The sequence below is a fragment of the Hippocampus bargibanti genome, linkage group LG22 (genome assembly GCF_051943395.1).
Source record: "Hippocampus bargibanti isolate YZ-2025 linkage group LG22, ASM5194339v1, whole genome shotgun sequence".
Classification (NCBI taxonomy): domain Eukaryota; kingdom Metazoa; phylum Chordata; class Actinopteri; order Syngnathiformes; family Syngnathidae; genus Hippocampus; species Hippocampus bargibanti.
The window spans coordinates 1,662,293-1,685,271 of NC_142755.1; the positions used below are offsets into that span (position 1 = coordinate 1,662,293).

The window sequence follows — 22,979 nt, forward strand, 5'->3', positions numbered from 1 at the left end:
AATCTTTCCAAGGATGATGCCAAGTTGCTGAGCGAGCGACGCTGGTGCATGCCCCCCCCCCCCCCAAAAAAAGTGGTTTGACTGATATAAAAGCAGAACAGGAAGCATTAGCCATGGGAAGGCGGTGAGAGTAGCAATGCTGGAGATGAGAGATACTCAAAGCTTTTAGCCGCTAATAACTGTGGCTCTAGATGCTTTATGCATGGGATCTGAAGTACGGGGCTCCAGACTCCCAACTTTTTTCCCTATGCTAGTCTTACTGACCTCGGACACGGGAGTGGTAGTTTTATTTTGAACTTTCTGATCACCTCTGCATTACTGTTACTGTCTGCTAACTATTTAGAAACAGTCCATAGGTTCACCCTTTCATGCACAAATAATGATAACCTGTAACCTAATAATCTGACCAAAAGTCCACTGTTGTAACCACTGTTCCTGAAAGAATTCTAATGAATTTCTCGTCATTAGCATCAACCAGAATGTACCACATTTTCCGCACTATAATGTGTTTCGGAGTCAAAGGCGCAGCTTCAATGCATTCCCGATTTTAAAACTAGTTTCATACTTGTAGTTGCATACTAGTTTCATAAACCACGTCAAAGAGAAGAAACTATTTTGGCTGTCATAGCATTATGCATCCACTAGATGGAGTTATGCTATTGGGAATACAAGACTATACAATGCAGTTTGTTTATTTGTGTAGCGCTTTCCCAACCGTTTTAGCTGCAACATAGCACTAGACAGAACATTGCAAAGTACTACATCCCAGAAATGAAGTTTTTGCTTGCAGCGGGACACTTTCCGCCATGCCACAGAACAATGTCATCCACGCCCCCATCTGTTGTTGAGCCAGAGTCTGTTGATCCGGCATGTTGCTGCTCTACGTTGTTCCAAAACTCCTCTTGTGTGGCCAAGGAAGCTTATCTTCTCTTAGTTCAGACTCCCCTCGCTTCACTAAAGACCCGTGTGCTACGGGGCTTTATATAATTCCATGATAATCCCTGCCTCGACATGTTCAAACTCTCACTTGTCATCTTTTTCAGCTCGGGTGTGACGTTGACGACTCGGAGTTGGTCTCACTTCTTGTGTTTGGAATAGCTTCTATGAGAACAAGGGTTTCGGCAAGATTTTGGATGTTTTGGACGTGGTCGCCATTTTTGTCTATAAAAGAGGTTTTCCTCATACAAGGTGAACATAAACAGACCAGCTTGTTTTCTGGCAATGTCACATATATGGTCAATAGTTTTGTCATATACAAGATGTCCAGAAATCTGGACATCTGCTTTCGCTAAATTACATTTCAACGATTTATTTAAAATGAGTGTCGTAAGCCCTAAAATAAATACCTGAATCTGTGAACCAAATGGTAGGTAGTGAGAGGATGCTAGCCCCATGTGTCTTCTGCTCTTGGCCATCCGCTGAGAGACGACAGGAATATTTCTGCGATCTTATCGCGACACTAATGGGAGCGACAAGGAGAAACGGCGATGGGATGCATGAGAGGGATGGAAGCCAAAGTAATTACTGCTTAAAATGTGAGTGTGGGATTAAAGAGACACGAGGCAAAACAATGAAATAGATGAAGTTCATTCCAAAGTGAAGTGAAGTGATTTATTCTTTTTTGGTTATCTCCGTTAAACGTAGCAAATATGCCAAAATAACTTGGTCAAATTACTCTGAGGTAATTGTGAATGCATCAAAGATGGGTCAGTAGGGGCTGACTTGCATGCATTTTTTTACTAATATATTCATGCTGTACCTCCAAAAGGAATTTGCATCAAGCCTATTTTCATCACACTGTAACAGTATGCATGCTAAACATGCATTACAGAAGACGACTGCACATATTTGCAAGTCTGGCTGATATCATCTGCTCCCACCCCCCAGACCTGAATTTATGCATCCAACCTCACGCAGTGAGGGCGCTTTACCCGAGAGTCTGTGTCAGGAGGATTTAAGCTCAAAGTCAAGCCGCAACCGCTCCTGAAATCTCCGAAGAGAGCAAGTTGTCTCTTTTCAGAAAGCAGAGAGAGGAAAAGTCACGTTGTAAGTAATAGAAAGATGTGATTGGCATTATTTGATGATTCAACAGCCTATGATTTTTTTGCAGCCATTTTGGTGGATGTCAGTGGAAGCTCTTGTAAATGCAGACTGTGTCTTGTCAATCTTTATTACTGAGCCTTGTGATGTAGCTGTGACTGATTGCTAACACAGTTGGTAACAGGTGTACTAGAAATAGGGGTACAGCTAAAAAATAACAATCCTCAACAATAATTGGAAGTTGAACTCAGTTTGGGTGTAAAAAAACCAATTGGTGATAAAATAACTCATAGAGATTAGACAGAGTAGAAGTTACTTAAAAGTATCATGTTGTTATACGCTTAGTGAACATGTGTGACTAGAATACACAATTGAAGCACAGCGAAACCTGGGGTCAATCTGAGGTAAACAGACACACCCTGTTAACCTGTCGACTGCAAACTCCTTCAAAGAAATAATTCAGGACTTGAAACTCCCTCACAGGAAGAGCTCATTAGCCGGGTTACAAATCTATCGGTTCAGGGAATGAGAACCAATTAAAATGTCTATGATCTATTGTTTATAGTTCTTGGTGCTCGGGACGTCCAGGGCCGTGGTATTCAAATCAATAAAACTATATTTTACTAATGTATTACTTACATATGCATTTACTCTATAAATAGCTTGACAGAGGGCTGCGGAATTTGAGCGTCTGTCTTGAATGGCTGTGTCCCCTGCCGGCAGTAAAAGTCAATCTTCTTGTGTCCAAGCATTTGTCCACAGTGTCTGATCAAACATATCTGACAATAACAATGGTCTGAATAATCTGGGGCTGTTTTGCTTCTAGAGGGCCTGGATGGCTTGTGATGATTTAATGGGACAATAACGGCAGCCAAGTCCTAAACCAGACTTAAATCCGATAGAGATGTTGTCATATGACTATAACTGTCCAATAGTGTGTGACGGTGTGTATACAAAAGAATATGTGAATATGAATCGGAACCCTGCCGCGTTGAAGTACGTTTGTAAAATACCTTTGAGAAGGATACCAACATATGTTCATCACTCGCCAACGGGCAGCTTGTTGTCTATGGACACATACCTTGGCTTCTTAGAAGCACAATCCTCTGAGAGCGAACACGGAAGATGCTGTAGGGAGGAGTGTTGAGTGGGTGGATGACCTTGATGACTAACGTCTGCGAAGTGGACGCCACTGCGCGAGTGCGGCGAAAAGATAAGCGACAACACTGGGGAGATGACTTGACAACCCCCCCACCCCCGACTCCACGCATAGCGACAGCCGGACATTTTGTCTTTTCGCCGTTGAGATTACGTATCCGCTTGGGGACCGGCTCGTGCGATGCGTCCAGCTGCCGTCCAATTACCAGCAGTCGTACCCCTGATTTAAGAGAGTCATTGAGTTCCAAGTACCGCTCATAACAATCTTAGTACACCGTGAAATCGGACGTGGCAGTTGATCCAAGACAACTTTTATTCTCTGTCTCCGTTTTTTTTTCTGAGTCAGCCTAAATGACTCGAGGATTTTATTTAGCTGGTGGATCGAGAAGCTCTGTGATGTTACTAACCGGATTAGCACTCTGCCGAAAACAGCCTGCCTAGGAAAAAAAAATACACAAACCATTCAAACTCATGCAATAGCGTTACATGTATTTAGTTTAGAAACGCATTCATGTAACGCCACATAGTGGCAAATATGGAAGAACTTTCCAAAAGGTGTAAACTATACATTTTGTACAAAAAAAATGTCTTTGTAAAGGAACAGATTGACTCCACAAAAGCGTCTCTTTTTGCGATGCTGTGTGTGTGACTCAGACAGATAGTGAATATGAATCATACACGAATGTCACTTCAAGGCTGCAATATGTCCCTTCAGCTTTCCATTTATTTATTTATCTATTTTGTGCTGCTTGCTTCTTCCTAAAATCCAGCAGTTATTTGCGACTGCCGCACTCCAGTCACTTCCACCGACTCAAAAGCTGACAGGGAAGAAAACAATTTCACCATAACGATAACAACGATGACATTAGACACAAAAAAAAACAACGAAAGTACGTCTGTTAAAATATTGTATCGGACGTTTGTGTTTTCTATAAAGCGTTTTGTTTCAGCGACAGCGGTTGTCAAAGCTTTTTATACACCTGTATTGTATTGTCTTCCCTTTAGCGTAGCTCCATTTAGTCACAAGATGGTTTTATCCTTTTTCAAAAGTCACCCTACTCGCTTGCTAGCTACCTAGCTATTTTGTGAACTGTATGACATCTATCGTACCCATTGTATATTTTCTGAGCTCAAGTACAATAATATTTACTACAATCAACGGAACACAAATCCTTTGACAGTCCTTCATTGTTAGCCTTTGCACAGCTCTTTGAAGCTTTTCTTTGGTTTTTCTTAGCGACCGTGAAACAGAAAAAAAAGGTAAGGACAGCATTTTCCAAAAGTAGCATCGATAAATCCATCCATCTCGAAGACTATTAGCGGGCGGCGCATTGTGACAAACAACCATGCTGTCAAATTACAAATTGAAATGAAGTATATGTGTATGCACCGGAGCTCCGAGTTGATAGATTGATCGCAATGATCGACTGCCCAAATGTAAATGAACTGTTAATCTTTGCAAGGGTAATTGGACAGGGCGCTATTTGCGTAGTCTGCCGTCAAGTGATGTTCGTTTCTGGAAGCTTAAAAGTCCCCAGGATTGTTTTGTCGACTTTTAGGCTCTCGCTAGCGTCAACAGACAGAGACATAAAATGTCGCTTCCGGTCACCCTCAAGTATCAGTCATAAATTTGTGATTTCCGCCAAAACAACCAAACTTGAATTGATTAATTTCTTGCCTTGAAATTGTTTTTTTTCTCAAAAGTACCTTTCCACAACTGAAATTTCAAATGAACGCTTTCACGCAGCGAGAGTATCCAGGGCATTATTTATAGAATTTTTACATCATAAATCTCTAAGCCTGTTTCAATGCGATAATTAGCCAATGTTTATCGCGCTAAGCCTCCAAATGTGAAGCCTTTTTTTTCATCCGTTTGACTAACATGCTCCTTTTTGCTGCGGGGACTCTCTCATGTGACCAAAACAAAAGAGAGATTCAAAAAGGAAGTAATATCAGTTATTTATGTACCATATTTGTGTGCAATCAAATGTTAGTGATCATGATTACATGGCTGAATTCACGTCAAGCACATGTGCCCGGCGTTTGAGTCAGAGTGGCTTTTGCCGACAAATCCTTCCAAACCCGAAGCTTGATTTAGTGACTCACAGACTAGCAACTGCGCGCGCGTGAAACGCGCCACCATTTTATTATATGGTTATTCAGGCTTTCCCACTTTGAATGGAAATCACGAGGCTGGAGGAGAGAGGGGATTCAAAGCCCTATTTTCAGTTGGCTCATATGCAAAAAAAAAAAAAAAAAAGGGATTATCTACATAGATAAAAATAGACGGGATTAGCGAAACCGTTCGATTCGAAATGTGCCACCTCTAATACTGCGTCTATTTACTATTTAATTTGTTTTATTACTTTATCCCACCTCACCTCAGATAGCCTTCCTCTGCAAGGTTATGAAAATGATTCGCCTGTAGGTGGTGCAAAAACAAAGGCAGATAAAATGCTAAGCCGGCACGCAGGAACATGGATTGCTAGGAGCCAAAATTTTAGCTGTGATGTCATATTGTCCCATATTTTGCCGTTAAAATGCCACACTTGAAATGTACCTCTTTCCCCATCACAATAAAATCATACACAGGAATTGTAACCCAAAGGACAGGTAACATCCGACTTACGACCGAGTTCCGTTCCGACCAAACGGTCGTAAGTCGAAATGGTCGTAAATCGAAATCAATTCAAAATGTTGAATAGAGACTCAGAGGCTAAATGATTTGCAAACTCCCCCCTTCTGGTGCCATCAAACGGTTCATTGCTGAGCGAGAGTGAGATGCTGGCTGGCTGGCCAAAATTGTCGTACAAATTGCCGGCCTGCTAGCGCATTACGGTCCCAAGCGTAGAATTAAAATTTTTAAAATAGGGTTTGGAAGTCGTGGTCGTAAGTATGGCTGGTCGTAAGTCGGCTGTTACCTGTATTTGATTAAAAATTCAGGCTTCATTTGCCAAATATGTGATTCTACTCTCGAGCTAGCGTAAAATAGGTGACGTTTGACAAAGCCGGAGAATACACCGCCCTCTCCAATTTGCGCTTTCCTTCACATTATTCCAACCGAACTGGAAAGCATCAATTAAAGTCCAACGTCCTCTTAAAGTGACGTTAATGAATAATTGCCCCATTTTGCTTTCCCATCCAGAGGAGACACTTGAGGCTAGCGTAGAAGGCCCTTCGAGATCCCTTTTTGTGTGTGTAAGTTCCACTTGTGGCCGTCTGAGAGTATCACCGGGGAGCCGCCTGACCTGGCAGAAGCGTGTTTTCAGCCACGGGGTCCCCGATGCTCACGCTCAAGCGCATCTCATCATCCAACGCGAGCCGGCACGATGCGATGTTGAGTCAGGTCGACATGATAAGTCAACTCTGTGAGCCAACCTGGCAGCAGCCCACGCTGTGCACTTCTCGTCATGGCTGACCAGGTAATGGAACATCATAAAACGCGAGCCTCTCAGTGAACATGGAGATCATTATTTTGATGGGATGCATTGAATAGGTAGCTCATTAGCCATTAGATAGATGAAAGTTGCATCTACGTTGATCCCGGAAAAAACAAATATCTCGGTATAGTCCCTTCTGCATTGACACAATTGTCCAACACAGATCTAATTTTACACGCGCATTTTACACGGAGATCTTCGAGGATATCAATGTGTGTTTATGTGATCCGGTGTGACCCTAGAAAGAAGTTTGTGTCCTGAATGTATCCGTGACGCGCTAGCGCAGAATCTTTGTGTTTTCAAAGCAGATGATGAATAATATTTTCCTGGAGTTTTGTAGTAACCATAATATCACCCGGAGTGTGTTTTATACTCTGGAGTGATTTATGGGTTTGGGTATTTATGGGTAAATTTGTATCATTTCACATGCTATAGTCCCATTAAACTCCAAGGGGGCGCTCTAGGCATGTTTTGATAATTTGACGTAAGCTCTTGTACCTCTGGAGTAGGCCCAATTTTTTAAAAGGTGATAGAGGATTTCGATTTCATTGGAATTATAGATTTAAACGTCTTAGTTTATTGTTTTTGCTCTAGTTATCGGAATAGCTCCTAATATATTGCGTTAACATATCAGGTATGTTCTCAGTTTGTTGTTTATGCGACATGTAACGTTAGCATCTCGTACACTAATTCAGCCTCTTGTTCCTTATTTTATTTTTACTTCAAATTGCCTTTCTAGATGACATTTCTGGTCTTAGTGTTGGATTAAAAAAAAGATCTCAATTCCAGAGCGATTTATAATCTGAAAATACGGTCAATACGTCTGCTGCTATTGAAAAGAAAGCCTTCTGATTTTAATCACGCAAAATCTTTTTGATATCTATTTATTTTTTGCGGACAATATCAATGCCAAACTGTAGCTGAGAGTTATATTTTGGATTGCAGTTTTTAGATTAAAAAAAACAATTATCTTTACATGCCGCTTGGCCTCAATTTGAAACAATTTGCTGACTACCGTTGGCCATTTTCCAAACTCATATCTTTTCCATTTTCTCTCTTGTTTTTTATTGTGTATTTGTGCACTGAAGTGGCCGTTGCCTTTCAAAAATAAGAACCATTGACTGAATATAGATACCCTGTGTCAAAACACAGCGGCTGACCAACTTCCTGCCTCATCTCTGTGGGCGGAACACTCTGTGAGCTCTTCCCTCTGGTCCACATCCACACAGTGATGAGCACTGATGAATCACCGGTCCCGAAGGCGCTCTCACATGAATGGCCACCAATTTCCCCAGTCGGCTCAATCCGTGGAAGCCGACAGAACAGGGATGTAGAGGGGGTGAGGGGGTACAATGAATGCCAGACACGTGTTTCCTTGGATGGTTTCTGTACCCCGTTAACATTGCTCGATTGGTTTACAATGAGTGTTAGCATCACGGTAGATTCCGTCTTTATGTGTTTATCACGGCCATCGTAAAAGCCCGTTCACTCCCGTCCGTCTAAATATGAGAACTCAGTCCTAATTATCGGAAGCCTAATTGCCGGCGGTTTAGCAGAATGGCTCTAATGTCACATTTGACTGCACATCCTCTTTTCCGCTATCGGATACTTAAGCGGGGTTGCTGTTGGATATTTTTTAAGTGGTAACATTCTGGAACTGGTAATTGTATTCACATTTGTGTTGGACTTGTTTTCATCGTGTTTAAAAATAAGCAGGATATTTCACTGTTGGCATTGCGCATCCTGAGCTGGTCGGGTAATCGTAATTTGGCGTATATTTGTCAAGTGGAAAAAACAACAGTATGTGTAAATAGAACTGGCAACATTTCCTTTAGCATAGCTCAACAATGGCGTAATCTGCCCTAGCGCATCGTTAAAACACACTCAAATCATATCTCCAGGCTGAAAAAGGAGATGTCAAAAATGTACGTTTCGATTGTATCACAGACTAGTTGAAACCGCTGAAAGGGTTCATGCAAAATAAAACCAAACCAGAGGGCTTTAAGGTTGTAAAACTGACAATGAGGTCATTGAAATAGATCAAGACATGTAGGATGGCGCGGTATCTATGCAATGGGTATGCGTAGGAGAACCCGGCCTTGAGCGGCTATGCTAACTCAGTGAGTCATGATTGAAGCGGAGACGTAAATCAAGCTGCTATATGCTTATATAATGACTCAAGTAGCTATAGTAGTGGGCACTGGAGCGATATTTTTGTCGGAACTTCCTGGTTGCATGGTAAGCGTGAGACAAACCAAGACAGCTTTGTTCTCACTCGATCTGCTTCGCACGCAGTGAAAACGACACCTCGGAGCTTATGGACGCAACGGGTGGGAGAAGCGACATTCTGAAGCTAAGAGCCGCGAACGAAAGCCGCTTACCGGAAATGACTAGAAAAGTAATTTGAAGTCATGAGTCCTCAAATGTTACGATAGGAATAGCCCGCAATAAGCACCCTTTCCTCAGCAGTGATTTTGCCAGTCAAACGAGAGTGTGAAAAGTCTCTGTAAAAAATTTGCAAACGGCGGGGGAGCGATCAATGGAGGGCTTCGAGTTTTATCAGCTTTGGCGCCATGAAGGGCGGAGAACCTACGCCGCAATTAATCGATGCCTCTCAATGAGTTAAACCTCCTGTCATCTTCACAGGAGCGGAATCGGGTGGGAGTGGCCACAACCTCCACCGTCGCTACCTTTCGGATTATACGGCGTCATTCGCCTGCGTGAGCTTTTCCCGTTCCTTTTGAAGTCGCCAAATCCTTAAGCCCTGCCATGCGAAAACCATCCATATGAAAAAAAGAAAACAAAAATGTGATCCCGCGATGACAGACAATCGAGGCAGTTGACGGGATATTGTGTCGCGGTCTGCTGCTTTGAAGTTCGCCGGTCGTTGGTAAATGAGTATTTTCTTCCGTGATTTAGCCATCCTGAGCCCTTGAATCCATTTTATTTTTGGACTGACAGAAGCAAATGAGTATCATGTTCATCTTTGAGTGTCGCTGGCGGCTTCATCTTCACCGTTTCTTCTGATGTGCGTTTGTGTGTGTGAATGTGTGTCAGGCCTAAATTCAATTTCACACACTTCATGAAGAGCCAGACCAGCATGTCTATCTCACTTAATCCTTACATGGCCCAAAAGGTTGCGTGGGTGGATTTGGTCCACAGCGTATCCTGAATTTCACGACAAATACTCTTCCACTCTGCCCACTGACCAAATGGCTTCAAATCGCCACTGTTTAAGTTTGAGTTATACCATAAAAAGTGTTCGGGAACCCTTGCCTCTCCAGGGAACAGGAAATAAAAGGTGAGTGCCGCCAGGCACAGGGTGGAAACTTTGGACGGCCTGCTGAGAACGGGTCTCGGCCAATTGGTTTCATTCAAGTCGCGAGAACCGATCCCCCATCATCAGATGGAGATTTGTTTACCCGGTTGGCCTTTTTGCTATTTACATTTGCCGTCTTCGACGCGGCGGAAACGGGCCATCGGTTCACGAGCGGGAGAGTTATCTCATGCTGATATCCCGCGTGGATAGACGCAGTAATAAGAACATTAAACATCTTCCACTGTACAGAGGTGACCTTGTCGCAAATATGAGCTATGTGTTTTCGGGAGCCGGCCGAGGGATACCGGAGTGGGTGTTGGTAAGGTGGGGGGTGTCAGACCCTCATTTCCAATAGTGCTGTAGGATTATATCAGTAGGGGTAGTAAATGCGGTCTGAAGGAAATACCGTATGTGGGCTCCAGTTTTTGGAAGACACCTGACATCAGCCGCTTTCTTTTGGGTGTGGGGGGACTGTTGCGTAGCTTGCCGGTCGTCAGGCCAGCGAGCCAAGTGGAAACACGCGCTGACCTCATACTGTCACTGTTTCCTGCTGCCGTCTGACTAGTCACGAGCTGTCATGTGCCAGGGCTTGAGAAGCGCAAGTTCTCCTTGCAACAATCCTCGGCGGACTCATCTGTCTGTCTTCTCTCCGCTCCTCCTCAACCCCCATGTGTGGTTTCTTTCAGTTTTACCCTTTCTGGGACAGCGGTTACTCAAGTGGACAACTTATCGGGTTATCAGATACAAGTTTCCATTATTTGCGCATGAACACTATTTCATCGGACGTGCAGGGTAGGTTAGTTTTGTTTGCACAGTGTCGTAACTGATCCAAAACAAAACCATTGGACCGGATCCCGCTTCTTAGCATGTGAACTCAATTCCCCATAGATCAAAGCCCAGTTAGTGAAGCAGGAAAGACTTACGGAGGGAGTGCCACTCATCCTGCCTTATTGTCTTGGTGATGTTGTAAGAGAGGTTTTTGGGTATTGTGCCCGAGGAGTAGTGGTACTTGATGTAAGAGCATCTTGCGATGGAACCTGCAGAGGCAAAACAAAAACAAAACACTGAGTTAAAGTACAGGCCATGGGTAGTGATTCACAACCATTCGCAACGCAGCATTGAAAGATCTGGAACAACGGACTGACGGATTCAGGTACCACCGCCTGAATGACTCACAGGTTGCGTAGGCGCCCTTGACGACACGCAGCAGGGTCAGTATTGAGTTAGCGCTGATACAAAAGGTGATTCAGAGTCTGCACTTATTGATGAGACAAGAAGACAAAAGCACATTACCCAAAACAACTCCCGTATCAGGCCGTGTTGCCAGTGCGTAATGAATAACCAGTCGGGTTTTTTGGAGGTTCTGGGGTTTGCAATTTCGTCGAATAAATCCATTTCCAGCGCGCAGCAGACACTTTTGTCAAAGTCAGTTTTGATCCGAGACACCGTTGACTTTCACAGAGAGTAAATGTTGATTGCCAGATTCTCATTTAATGGCTGGTGCTTTTCTTTGGACATCATTACAGCGTGTCCACTCTAATTATCTCCGGCGAAGCTGGCAGGCTTCGTGAACACTATATTACCCCAGTCCGGTGAGATTTGAACTGCACAAACAGACATCATGAGGATATCAGTCGCCCCACCCGTCCACATCCAACGCCCCCCCATTGCCCTCCTCCACCCCCACCCCTACCCTGTTTCTCCTGGAGCCATGCACACATGAGAAGATTGCACCGTCTGATTACGTTAATGAGCATTTCAAGCCCGTCACTGTGACAGTCAGGCACCCATTGGCTCTATGAAAGATTTTGGTTATGATAACATTTTATACTTTTAATTCTGCATCTAAAACTGCTACAGAAATGTGTTTTTCCGTGAGACTGGTTCAGGTGACATAGTAGTTGACTGGTTAGGACGTTGGCCTCACAGTGCTGATATGCCAGGTTCAATTAAAGATCTGGCCTTCTTGTGAAGGACTTGCATGTTCTTACCGGCCCTGTATGTAGTTTTCCCGGGTACTCTGGCGTCCTACCGTATATCAAAAACATGGTCCTGGGGTAGATAGTCCAACAACAAGAACTCTTTAGTCCTTCCAAGCCTACCTAGCACTTCAAAATCCTGTTACATGATCCAGTAAGGTCTTTCGCTGCACGATTGATTTTTGTCAGTCATGTTCATACATGACTTCACACATGAACTGACTGAACGCTTGTCTCCAAGCTGACACCCAAGAATCGTCTGCTACTTCAGAACTTCTATCTTCTGTGAGTAGCGTTTGAAGTCAAATCTCTTCCCTTACGCCATGCGATCCAGGCGGCTTTGGACCAGGCACTGATGTCATGGTGCGAATGAAAAAAAAGACAGATGATCCAAGGAAAAGTCGGATGACTGTAGAGTCGGGGAGCTCAAATGGATTTTTTTACCCCCCTGACACTCGGGGAAAGCACAAAATGCAGTAAGGATTTTAAATGGGCCAATAAACCCCAACTGTTTGCGGCTCTCCAAAAACCAATGAACCTTTTTTTTTGTTTTTTGCTTTTATACTCCGAAGGAGACACAGTATGCATGAAGAAACCCATTATAGAGAATAATGCAATGTGTTCAAGCCGATATCCACACACAGCCTCGGCCCGAAAATGCTCCGCAGTTACTGGCGCATCATGAGGCTGTGTAAATTGAATGAAATCAACGCAACTTGTAACAAAGAAACCGTAAAAAAAGACGGTCAGATGCTACGATACGGATTATAAGTGAGCGTTGACTCTCAATTTGAAAAGAACCTTTTTGCGCAACCTAACGCCTGATAACAAGGTTAGGCCGTCCACTGTAGTAATGGCAGTCCCTCAAAGGGTTAATATCTAGAAACTGTGATCGATTTTCCCCGAAATAGATACAGACTGCTACAAATGTTACAGTCGCACTGATATTTTGGATTTTCCGAACGTCCTCTCGATAGATGCCGATTAAGCTCCAAAGAGTAAACCGTTTAGCGGTTATGAAATTCCAAATATCATCTTTGATGATCGCCCCGAGTACGCATGATTACAAATCTTTACATGAATTTTGATGATTTTTCCCGTAGAGCTTCTGACTGATAATTCGACAATTGCCGCTTTTATGACATTCATACAGTATCTTGAAAAATTCACATGTTGAGGTACCGCCGCATAACCTTGAGCAACTATCCCATTTTTCCGCGTAATGCTTGTTCTGAAACGTGCGATTGATATGGATGTTAATTCTGCCCGTTTGCGTGTAAGAGCCTTCGTGAACAAGAGGGCGAGAAATGGCAATAATGTAATTCCGTGACGGCGAGCAATTCAATATCCTGCTGCATCAATCACCCAGCCTTTACTTGGAGGTGCACCGTTCACAATTTCATTTCCGGCTTGCCGGGGTGAGTGTGACATTCACTTCCACTGCACCCGAGCTTAATTTTCAACCTTGTTATTTATTTTTTGTGTGTATTTTGCAGACAGTAAACACATTACATGACACAAGATTACACCCCTTCACGGCGAAGCGCCGTCACGACGGTATTGCTTGCGCTCTCCCGAAATGGATTTCCAACTCAGTCATTTTAGCTAAATTGCCCTTCGGCCTTGCGCAAACATCTCTGAGACAGACACAATTTTCCATTGGCGTAAGTGGAGAGATTTGAGTGTACAGTCGCAGAAGGGGGAAAGCTGCTGAAGGAAACAATCGGGACTGTCTGATCCAGGTGGTGGTGCAATTTACTGTACACAACCAACAATACTTGAAATAAATTTGGAATTTGCTAGCTCGCCGTTGTACGTTGTTTCCTCTGAGATCAATTGTCATTGATAGGTTACCCCATACAGTCGAATTATACCGCCAATGTCCATTGACTCGGTGAAGTAGCACCTGGTTCATTACCCCAAGATTGTCATCACAGCCTCTGTTAAAGTACAAAGTAGAACTGCAAGTCACACTGTCGCTTCGTAAAGACAGCTGGAGCTAGCTGCCACGTTCTAACTCTGATTTTCTGGCGCAGCGTTGATACTGTATGTCTCTTGGGGGGCCGCGGAGCAATGTCGAGCCTACCCCAGCGGCAACGCGAGCCAGCTGCGTTTGTCATCCCCCCTCACCCCCTTGCTCGGGGCAGATGGTTGCTCGCCGCCGCTGGCTCTTCTGCCGCAGTTCAAGCCCTGGATGGCCTCATTTTTACGGTGACCCACTTCAACGCCGCTCCCCGCCCAACCGGCAGCCGGACCCGCGGGATTAGCGCTCGGACCACGGATGCTGTTCTCCCCGCTCGACGGAGATGGGGGGGATGAGGGGTCGGAGGCGTGTAGTTGGTTAAAGGGAGGAGGAAATAAGTGAGGGGAAGTGGGGTGAAGGTGAACTCGCAGATAGCAACTATCGCCAGAGTCTTAATTTTATGAAAACACATTCCGACGAGTCACTCCAGGTGATATTTCCTGCTGGATTTGGATTTGATTTTATATTTTTTAATCTCAGAAGCTTTCAAGAGGAAATGTCAGTGCTAGCCCTCAGGTTGGGCTAACCTTTTCATTTTGGGGAACCATGAAATAGATATAAACGCCCACCCTGTGCAGTCTATTACACAGCATGAGGACGTTTTTGGTGGGTCTTGTATAAGAGCATCCCAAAAATATTTCTTTAAACTAATTTCTGACTGCATTTTTAGCTAAGTCAGCATCATATTAATACAGGTGCAAATTTAGCACAGCTTCCCGAAACACTTTCAGTAGTAGTAGAACTCTTCTTCGTTGGTGACTGTGTGACCGTATCATCCTGCCCCCCGTTGGTCAAGTCACGCACACCAGAAGGGTCCACAAAATTTGTTACAAACTCACAATGAGTAATTTTATATACAATTTTTTGTAATTGTATATATTTTGCTAACAGAAAATGTATATTTTTAATCCAAGGTGTGGCTTCCGAAAAACTAGATAGAGTACGAACCAGGATATCTTTTACCGATCAAATTACATAAAAAGCCGTCTACTGTTGATGCCTGATCAATTAGTCATTGCTGTCTGTTAGCTAGCGCTCCCGTTTGATAGCAGAAATGTGCGTTCTTATAAGAAAAAAAAAAACACTCGTTTGGATCTTTGAGACCTGTCCCCACTTATACTTCAGATCCAATTTTTGGTGCGGCGACAGCTGGCGTTAGCTAACATCTTACGACGTGTTGGCCGACATGCAAGACCGTCTTGGCGACTAACGTACCCGCGCCGGTCATGCTACTGGGGGCTGTGGATGACAGAGTGGGTCGGGGGCAGTTTAATCTGTCTCCTTAATCGGATCCCGCTCTCTCTTTGAACGAGTCTTAGCGTACGGGACAATTAAATGGGAGCATCTGGAGGGGCTGTAACCTTGCACACTGGCGCTAATGCCGACATGGCTTCCATCCACCTGCCACTTCTTAATATGTGGATGCTACTTGATGTTTTTTTAAACCCTTTCAGGCAGAGCGGCTACTACAGTGGACAGATTGTCGTGTTATTAGGTTATAGGGTGCATGAAAGGGTTAAGGTGTACAGTCTAGTCAATCTAGTGATGATGAAGGATTATCGGAATCAACTTTATTGGCAAGTATGTGGAACACACAAGGAATTTGTCTCTGGTAGAACATGCTGCACTAGTATCATCATCAAAAAAATTGCAAAGAGGCACGATACACTAATATTGGGTACTCTTGAGAGAGTTAATGGCTTGGGGGAAGAAGCTGTTTAAATGTCTGCTGGATTTGGTACGCATGAATCGGTAGCACTTGCCTGAGGGGGAGTCGCTAGATAAAGGTGGTGGGCTAGGTGCGGTGGGTCCAGCCAGCTAGCCTATAGATAGCCAGCCGACCAGCCAGCTAGCTAACAGATAGCCAATAGATAGCCAGCCAGATAGCCAGCTAGCCAATAGATAGCTAATAGACAGCCAGCTAACTAGCCAGCTAGCCAACAGATAGCCAGCTCATATATAGCCAGCTAGTCAGCCAGATAGCCAATCGATATCTAATAGATATCCAGCTAACTAGCTAGCTAATATATATATAATAGCTAGCTAGCCAGCCGGATAGATAGTTAATAGATAGCCAGCTAACTAGCAAGCTAATTAGTTAAGTTCAAAACACATCTAAACGGGAACTTATCGGTGATCTTTTTCATCGTAGAAATAATGGAAAGAATCCATTTCTAAAAGTGTTAGCGAGCGTTGACTGAATTTGAACGTGTCATTATCGTTATGGTGGGACATTATGTGCATTTCCAACTTCCCATAAATGCTTCTAATTGAGGCTTGCTGTGCGCATCTTTGTTCAAACTTGCATTCAGACGCGCACAATAGCCAGACGGCAACGAGTGGACGGCGGATATTCTCCACCTTGGCCAAACGACGGAAAGGAGCTATTCCGCACATTGGTGGAATTGATTTTTTTGGGTCTCAATGGCTAAGTCCAATTATTCTGTAGAGGGGTGGGGGCGTGAATGGAAGCTGGGGGGGGGGGGTGAAGAGGAAAGGGATAAAAAAAAACGATTAATCAGCGAGAATCGTCTCATTCGGGAAGATTTGCGTGCTTATCGCCGTTATCATCGGACTGCGACCATTTTCCTTTTTTTTGTGCTTACTTCCCGAACTCAGCGTCCTTCGCTCCATCTGATTCTGCATTTCAGGGCGAACTGTGGAATCAGATGGACGGATAAAATTAGCATGACATTAGAATAATGACGGCGGGCTCCCTCCCGTGTGTCGCTGCGGGCCGTGCTGTGTGCTTATTTTTTTCATTTTATTTATTTATTCATATTTGCGGGTGGGCGTGTACGTCCTTGTGCATCTTGTTTCGCTAATTTTGCTCTTGTCAAAAAGGATCAGGAATTATGTTGAAAAATTAGTCATTGAGGACCACAAAAACATTTTTGGAATGCACCTAAAATTCTTGCAGCTCTGCTTACCGTGTGCGAAGCCACCATTGTCTCATTTTTAATCTCGAGCCTCGTTTTTTGCCTTTACTATTTTAAAGCGGCCATTTTGCTCTGGATCAGGAATTATGTTGAAAAATTAGTCATTGAGCACCACTAAAACATTTTTGGAATGCACCTAAAGTTCTTGCAGCTCTGCTTACCTTGTGCAAAGCCTCCATTGTCTCGTTTTTTTCATTCCTTTACTATTTTAAAGCGGCCATTTTGCTGTGGAAAATAAAATAGATAGTTTTGGGTCCAATTTGGGTATGACTAATTTTTGTACAATACAGTGAGAATTGTTATAACCATTTCAGGGACAGTTGTTACTACATGAGACACCTTTTAATGTAATCCGATTACAGGACGCATGAATAGGTTAAATATAAATCCAGATGCGACCACGGGTTGCGCCAATCTCACCTCAATCGAACTTCAATTTCCAAATGAACCCGTCAAATGTCCTCATATGACTTTAAATAGCCATCCGGACCGCGTACGTTCGCATCTGCTACGACAGTGTTCGCCGTTGTGCTTTGGTAGGATCGGCAGCAGTTGCCATGGCGATCACCGTGCCTACCACGCAGCATATATGAAAACATGGTCGGCCCGGGGTGGGGTTGGGGAGGCGGGAGGGTATATGGTGGGCCCATCTGTCTCCGACTCAGTTGTCACGGCAGCTGTAGGAAGCGCCGCGAAGGCCGTGAGGCATTGAGGTGTTTGTAACAAGACCCCCTAGTCGACCTGACGCCGAGACACCGACACCACTTGGCTCAAGACGACGCTATAACACAGCCCGACGCATACGGGGGGTGGTAAATATCCCCTGACAAACGCTTAGCTGCTGTTGGGACTCATTTAACACTTTCACGCAACCTTTAGCCCGATAACATTGTGGACATTAGCTGTCCACTGTAGTGACTGGAAATGTGACATCAAAAAAATACCTTGTTTGATTGAATATATTGCTTAAAAAAGATAATTAATTGATTCACTTCATTTAATTTCTGCCAAATATTTGAATCTGAAACAAAAATCAATAATTGATTCCCATCAATTGTGGATTTTTTTGTGTTATGCTCACTACGGTTAGCATATGTTAATGTTATGCTATTTAATGTTAATGTAATGTTAACATATGTGAACATTGTTAATTAATGTTATGCTAAGTAAACTAAACTAAAAAATGTAATGCTAAGTATGCTAGCATAACAACTAATGTTAATGTTAATAACATTATTATTATTATTATTATTATTATTATTATTATTATTATTATTATTATTATTATTATTATTATTATTATTATTATTATGTTATGTTGTAATGTTAATGTTAATGTTCTACCGGAAACAAATTCCTTGTGTGTTCTACATACTTGGCAATAAAGATGATTCTGATTCTGATTCTGATGTTAGCATAACAATGTTAATGTTATACTAACTAGTGTTAGCAATCAATTTCTCCACTGTGACACTAATAAAGATAAATCCAATCCAATCTATAAAAAATAATGCTAATTATGTTAGCATAACAACTAATGTGAGCATAACACAACAGTGCACCAGCAGTTCACGGCCCCCTCGCTGAGTCATCCATCAGCGGGCTTTTTCTCAAGGTTCGGCCAGCAAGGACGCTCGGGCGAGTCCGCCATTTAAAAGGTCGTCGACCCGAGGGTTGTGACGGACAAGCTGTCACAGCGGGCGGCCACAAACTAAACACTGAAATTCGTCTTTTTTTTCCCCATCTGTTTTTAGTTCTCCTTATATCAGCAGAGAGCTCCAACTGTGAACAGAATTGTTTAATGCCCCGCCGCCACCACCACCAAATCCCCTCAGCTAGCGTATCAGCACTTCAAACAAAATGCCGGTAAGCCACATCCCGACATTGTCCACATTGCAATGAAATAACAGAGCCCCCCACCCTCAACCACCAGAGTCAAAAATAGAACACGAGAAGCCCAACGAACCACCTTAATGGCCGTATTTTCCGAATTTCAAGCTCACTGCTCCTTTAAATTGCATTATCTCAAACTGAGGGATGGGCGAGTAAATAAATCAAATAACGATACAAAGAAGGAGGAGCAAAAAAACTAAAAACAAAAGCAGGCAACAAAAGAGCAAAAGCAATTTCGGAATCAAATAATTGAGGGAGGGAAGATAAGCTTGACAAGGCGACATGTTTGCGCGGCCGGTGGGATGCTATATGCTAGCTAGCCTTCCCGAACTTGATACATGCTCCAAACAGGCCTCTGACAATTGTTTGGGCAGTAATGTGTGCCATTTTCAATGGCCGCTAGAGCTATTGGGGGCTATCTTTCTATTTTTTAACTCAGCTTGCATATTTGAAATAGGCTTACTTGTGCCCCTACTGGTTGACTTCATAGGCCCGACTTATCGCGCGCACAAAAACAAAACAAAAAATAAACGGCTGCCTTCGATGGAGCATTTTTCCAAACTCAAAGCTGCTATTTGAAGATTACGTTCCAGAAAAATATAGCTTTAAAATGGTAGCCCCTTCCCCGTGATCATCGATCTGTCACCCAATCACTAAGGGGGGTTACCATGGCAACAGAAACAGCGCCACAAGCGCCGTGTTTATCTCCTGGCTGACAATTAAGTCCCCCTGGACTTTCAACCACCGCCATGCAAATGCAAAGTTCACTTGCATTTGGAGCGACCTGCTTTGCACACCAAAGACCCCCCCAGCCCATGTCCCCACTTGACAGAAATCCCGCATTGTCCCGCAGTCGCCAGCCATGAAAAAGCCCCTTTTCTTGTGACGGGGAGGCAGCTGGAGCCACAGAACTCCGCTTTCATCTACCCCCTTCCTCCACCGGAGTCTCTGGACAGAGAGAATAAGGCTCTGATTGATGCGGGCTCTACCAGGAAGGCCCACCTTAGCTCTCTTGACTTGCTAGGCCTTTGATTAAACGCAACTAGAAAGAGGCATTAAGAGAAACAGACGCCTGCTAGGCATGTTTTTCCACGGTAGCTATTAGATAGCATAGCTAGAATTTGTTCTTATTTGGGCTTAGCGAGCCCCACAAGTCCGATCCGACCCCATCGGACAAAAGTAGCAAGAGGTGGGACACGATTGCCAGTCAATCAGGTCAGTAAGAGACCCTTAGGGAAAGGAACAATTGCCACTCCAGTTACATGCTAAGTCCTCGCTTAATGGACCGATGAGGGTCTTAATGAAAAAGAGGGTCCCGGAGCCAATCACCAGTCGATGACACTTGAGTCGCCGGGGAGACGGCACGCTTCCAAGCAAAGTGAGATCATATACGAGGGGGGTGGGTGGTGAGGGGGGACAATGGGTTTGCGCTGCGGGCTCGGTGGCATATCAAGCCACCCAGAATGCACATCACATTACTGGAGGATTCCACCATTGAATATGCTGTCAGGTGTGAGAAATTCGAATGATAGCAAGATAAATACAGTCAAACCTTGGTCTTAAACCATAATCCGTTCTAGAAACCTGTTGGAAAACTGATTTGGTCAAAAACCGAAACATTTTCCATTATAGTACGTCTGTGTAGGCTCTCAGTCTTACAGGAATGGTCCATCTGTACGTCTTTGAAGGTGTTGGACATTTCACTCCTTATCCAAAGAGCTATGTCAGGGAACTAAAGTTGTGCTGGTAGCCGTAATGCTATGTACCTAATGGACAGAGGTGGCTGTGCTAGGCTCTGATATGTCCCTGTGCCGGACTCCTACTCTGATAGGTCCCTGCTCTAGGGTTGGGGAAGCAGCGGACCACTCCCTGAAGCCAATCTGATTACTTCTATTGTCTATCCCTGGCTCTGGTTTCACCTCATTAGCCAATCTGATTAGCACTCCTTCTGATTACCCCTCTATTGTACTATCCCTAGCTTTGGTTTACCTCATCAGCATGACTAAGCCTACGTGGTATCGCCCTATGAAGTCTGTTGTAAGTTTTAATTCGAAAAAACAACAACAAATCTTTTCACTTTGCTTTTCTGTCGACCACAATGGAGAATACCGCAAACAATCCTCGGCGTCCATCGGTGTCTCAAAAGCACTTTGTTTTGTCCAGGAGCGAGAACGTCATTTATTATTTACGGTGGATAAATAGTCCTTCCTGTGGGTCTGCACCGTGCCATGAATACAAATGTAGCATCGCCGCTAGGCCTCAGAATCTGTCATTAAAACCGTACGTGGGTTTACGTATGAAGTCTATTTGCCCAAGTGAAGCTCCTCAACTAACTCCGCCATTTTTCTTTGACGCCAGAATGCACTTTCCCCTCGAAAGGCCTCCTTTGAAGAATGCCACCGGAGTACTACTAGTAAACCACTAAGCATTAAAATTTAATTATCAACTTGAGTAGCGGTATTAGCATCTAGCCGCGAACTCAATGAGGACACAAATAGTACTTTGAAATTTGCAGCAAGGGTTTTGACGAAGAGTAACATGATAAAAATCCTTGAGTTAACATATAGCAGTTCGCTGGTAGCGCTACTAGCATGCCAGAGGTTCTGCTAGTTGGCTTGTATTACGTGGGTTCTTGTGCTAGCGGCAAACAGTTGTCAACTGGCATGTCAAGACAAAGAAAGTAGTATCATCAAAGAAAGTTTATTTATTTGTTTATTTTATGTAAATATTGACATTGACAATGTTAGCTAGCCTAGCAAAGCTTGCCCCAAAACAGTATCTGGAGTTGTTTTTGCTATTTCATAAAGCTCAGTACAATGATATGGTTCCATTAGATATTAAAGCTTTTAAAAAATAAAAGCACCGTTCAACTAGCTGGCATTTAGCTCTTTACCAGAACTAGGACTACTTTTAATATCCCGATGTTCATTATTGCGCGATAATTAGTAACATGTAGTTGTCAAAATTGCTACAAGTGGTTTGTCTTTTTATTTAGTTGTTTATTTTGAAGTGGCAGCTTTCCAGGAGAAGCGCGTGATCGAATCAACCGTTAGCGTGCGTGGCGAGCAGTCTTCAAAAGGCGGCGCTTTGGCCTTAATGGCCTTGATTCATCATTGTTTGGGATCAAATGATGTCGGCGTCACTGACGGAAAAACCGCGGCGGTCATCCGCTTTGAAAATATCTGCTAACCCCGATTTATTCCATTCCTGCACACGCCATTACGCACTTAATGCGAGCTAAGGAAAAAAAAGCTTGTTTTTTAGTGTTTTTACGTTGAACCATTACCACCCGCTTCTCTCCGCCGCCACCTCCATAAATCTACATAACGACACATTGGCAAGGCGCATTACCCGGCCAGACAAATGCGTGTTGTCGATCCGGATGAGGCGTTGAGACAAATGGCTGGGGCGACACCCTCGGAAAAGCGAGTCGGGGGCACGGTGAGTTTTTCATCATTTGAAATATGAAATAAACAGGGCGTGACTCATTAGTAGATCCACAAGACGGAAACCTCCGTCGGGTCGAAATGTCGTCTTTGAGCCCGCAATGGCGCTCAGGCCCGTTGACCCTTCGGTGTCACATGACTGTCATCCATCATCGCCGCGTTTTTTATTATTATTTTTTCCCCAAAATTGATATTTGCTGCCTGTTTGAAACGGGTGTGTGGAGACATTCATGCGATCACGCCGTTTACACTCTGACTGCAGATGGCGTGGCCGCGACGGCCAGCCGAGCGTGTTCGCATAAAGGCACAGCTGCAGCGGCAATTCAGACTCTCCTCGCTCTTTTCACACTTGGATTTCTTCCAGCGGAATCGCTCAGGAAAACCACCGCCGTTGCTTCCTGCGCTCGCCGCAAAACACACAGGGCTGCTTCTGTAGCATTAGCTAGCGTGGGGGGGAAGGAGGAGGAGATTTGGACCTTTGTTTTGGCTCAGCTTTATCTCAAATAACATCTGTCTTGTTAGCTGAATGCTAACCAAACCGTGTTAAACCCTATACAAATTGGTGTATATAGACAGGCATATATTCTTTATCCTTTGTGAAAAACGTAACTCTCGTTTTAAGTCAAGGGTGTCAAGCCCATAAATAAATGCGCACGGGACACTAACTTAACTAACACAGGACACTAACTTACTATATAAATAAATAGGTAAATAAACCAAATATATAAATGTGCTAATAGAT

At 43.8% G+C, this 22,979-nt stretch overlaps 1 protein-coding gene across 1 annotated transcript in view; it reads right to left on the reverse strand.

The window, feature by feature from the left end:
• Positions 1-22,979, reverse strand: part of tmem178bb (transmembrane protein 178Bb) — a 39,198-nt gene that overhangs the window by 13,448 nt on the left and 2,771 nt on the right. Inside the window, exon 2 of the mRNA XM_088989210.1 lies at positions 10,881-10,994. Within this exon, the coding sequence (XP_088845336.1) occupies positions 10,881-10,994 (114 nt within the window). The remainder of the gene's footprint in view (positions 1-10,880; positions 10,995-22,979) is intronic.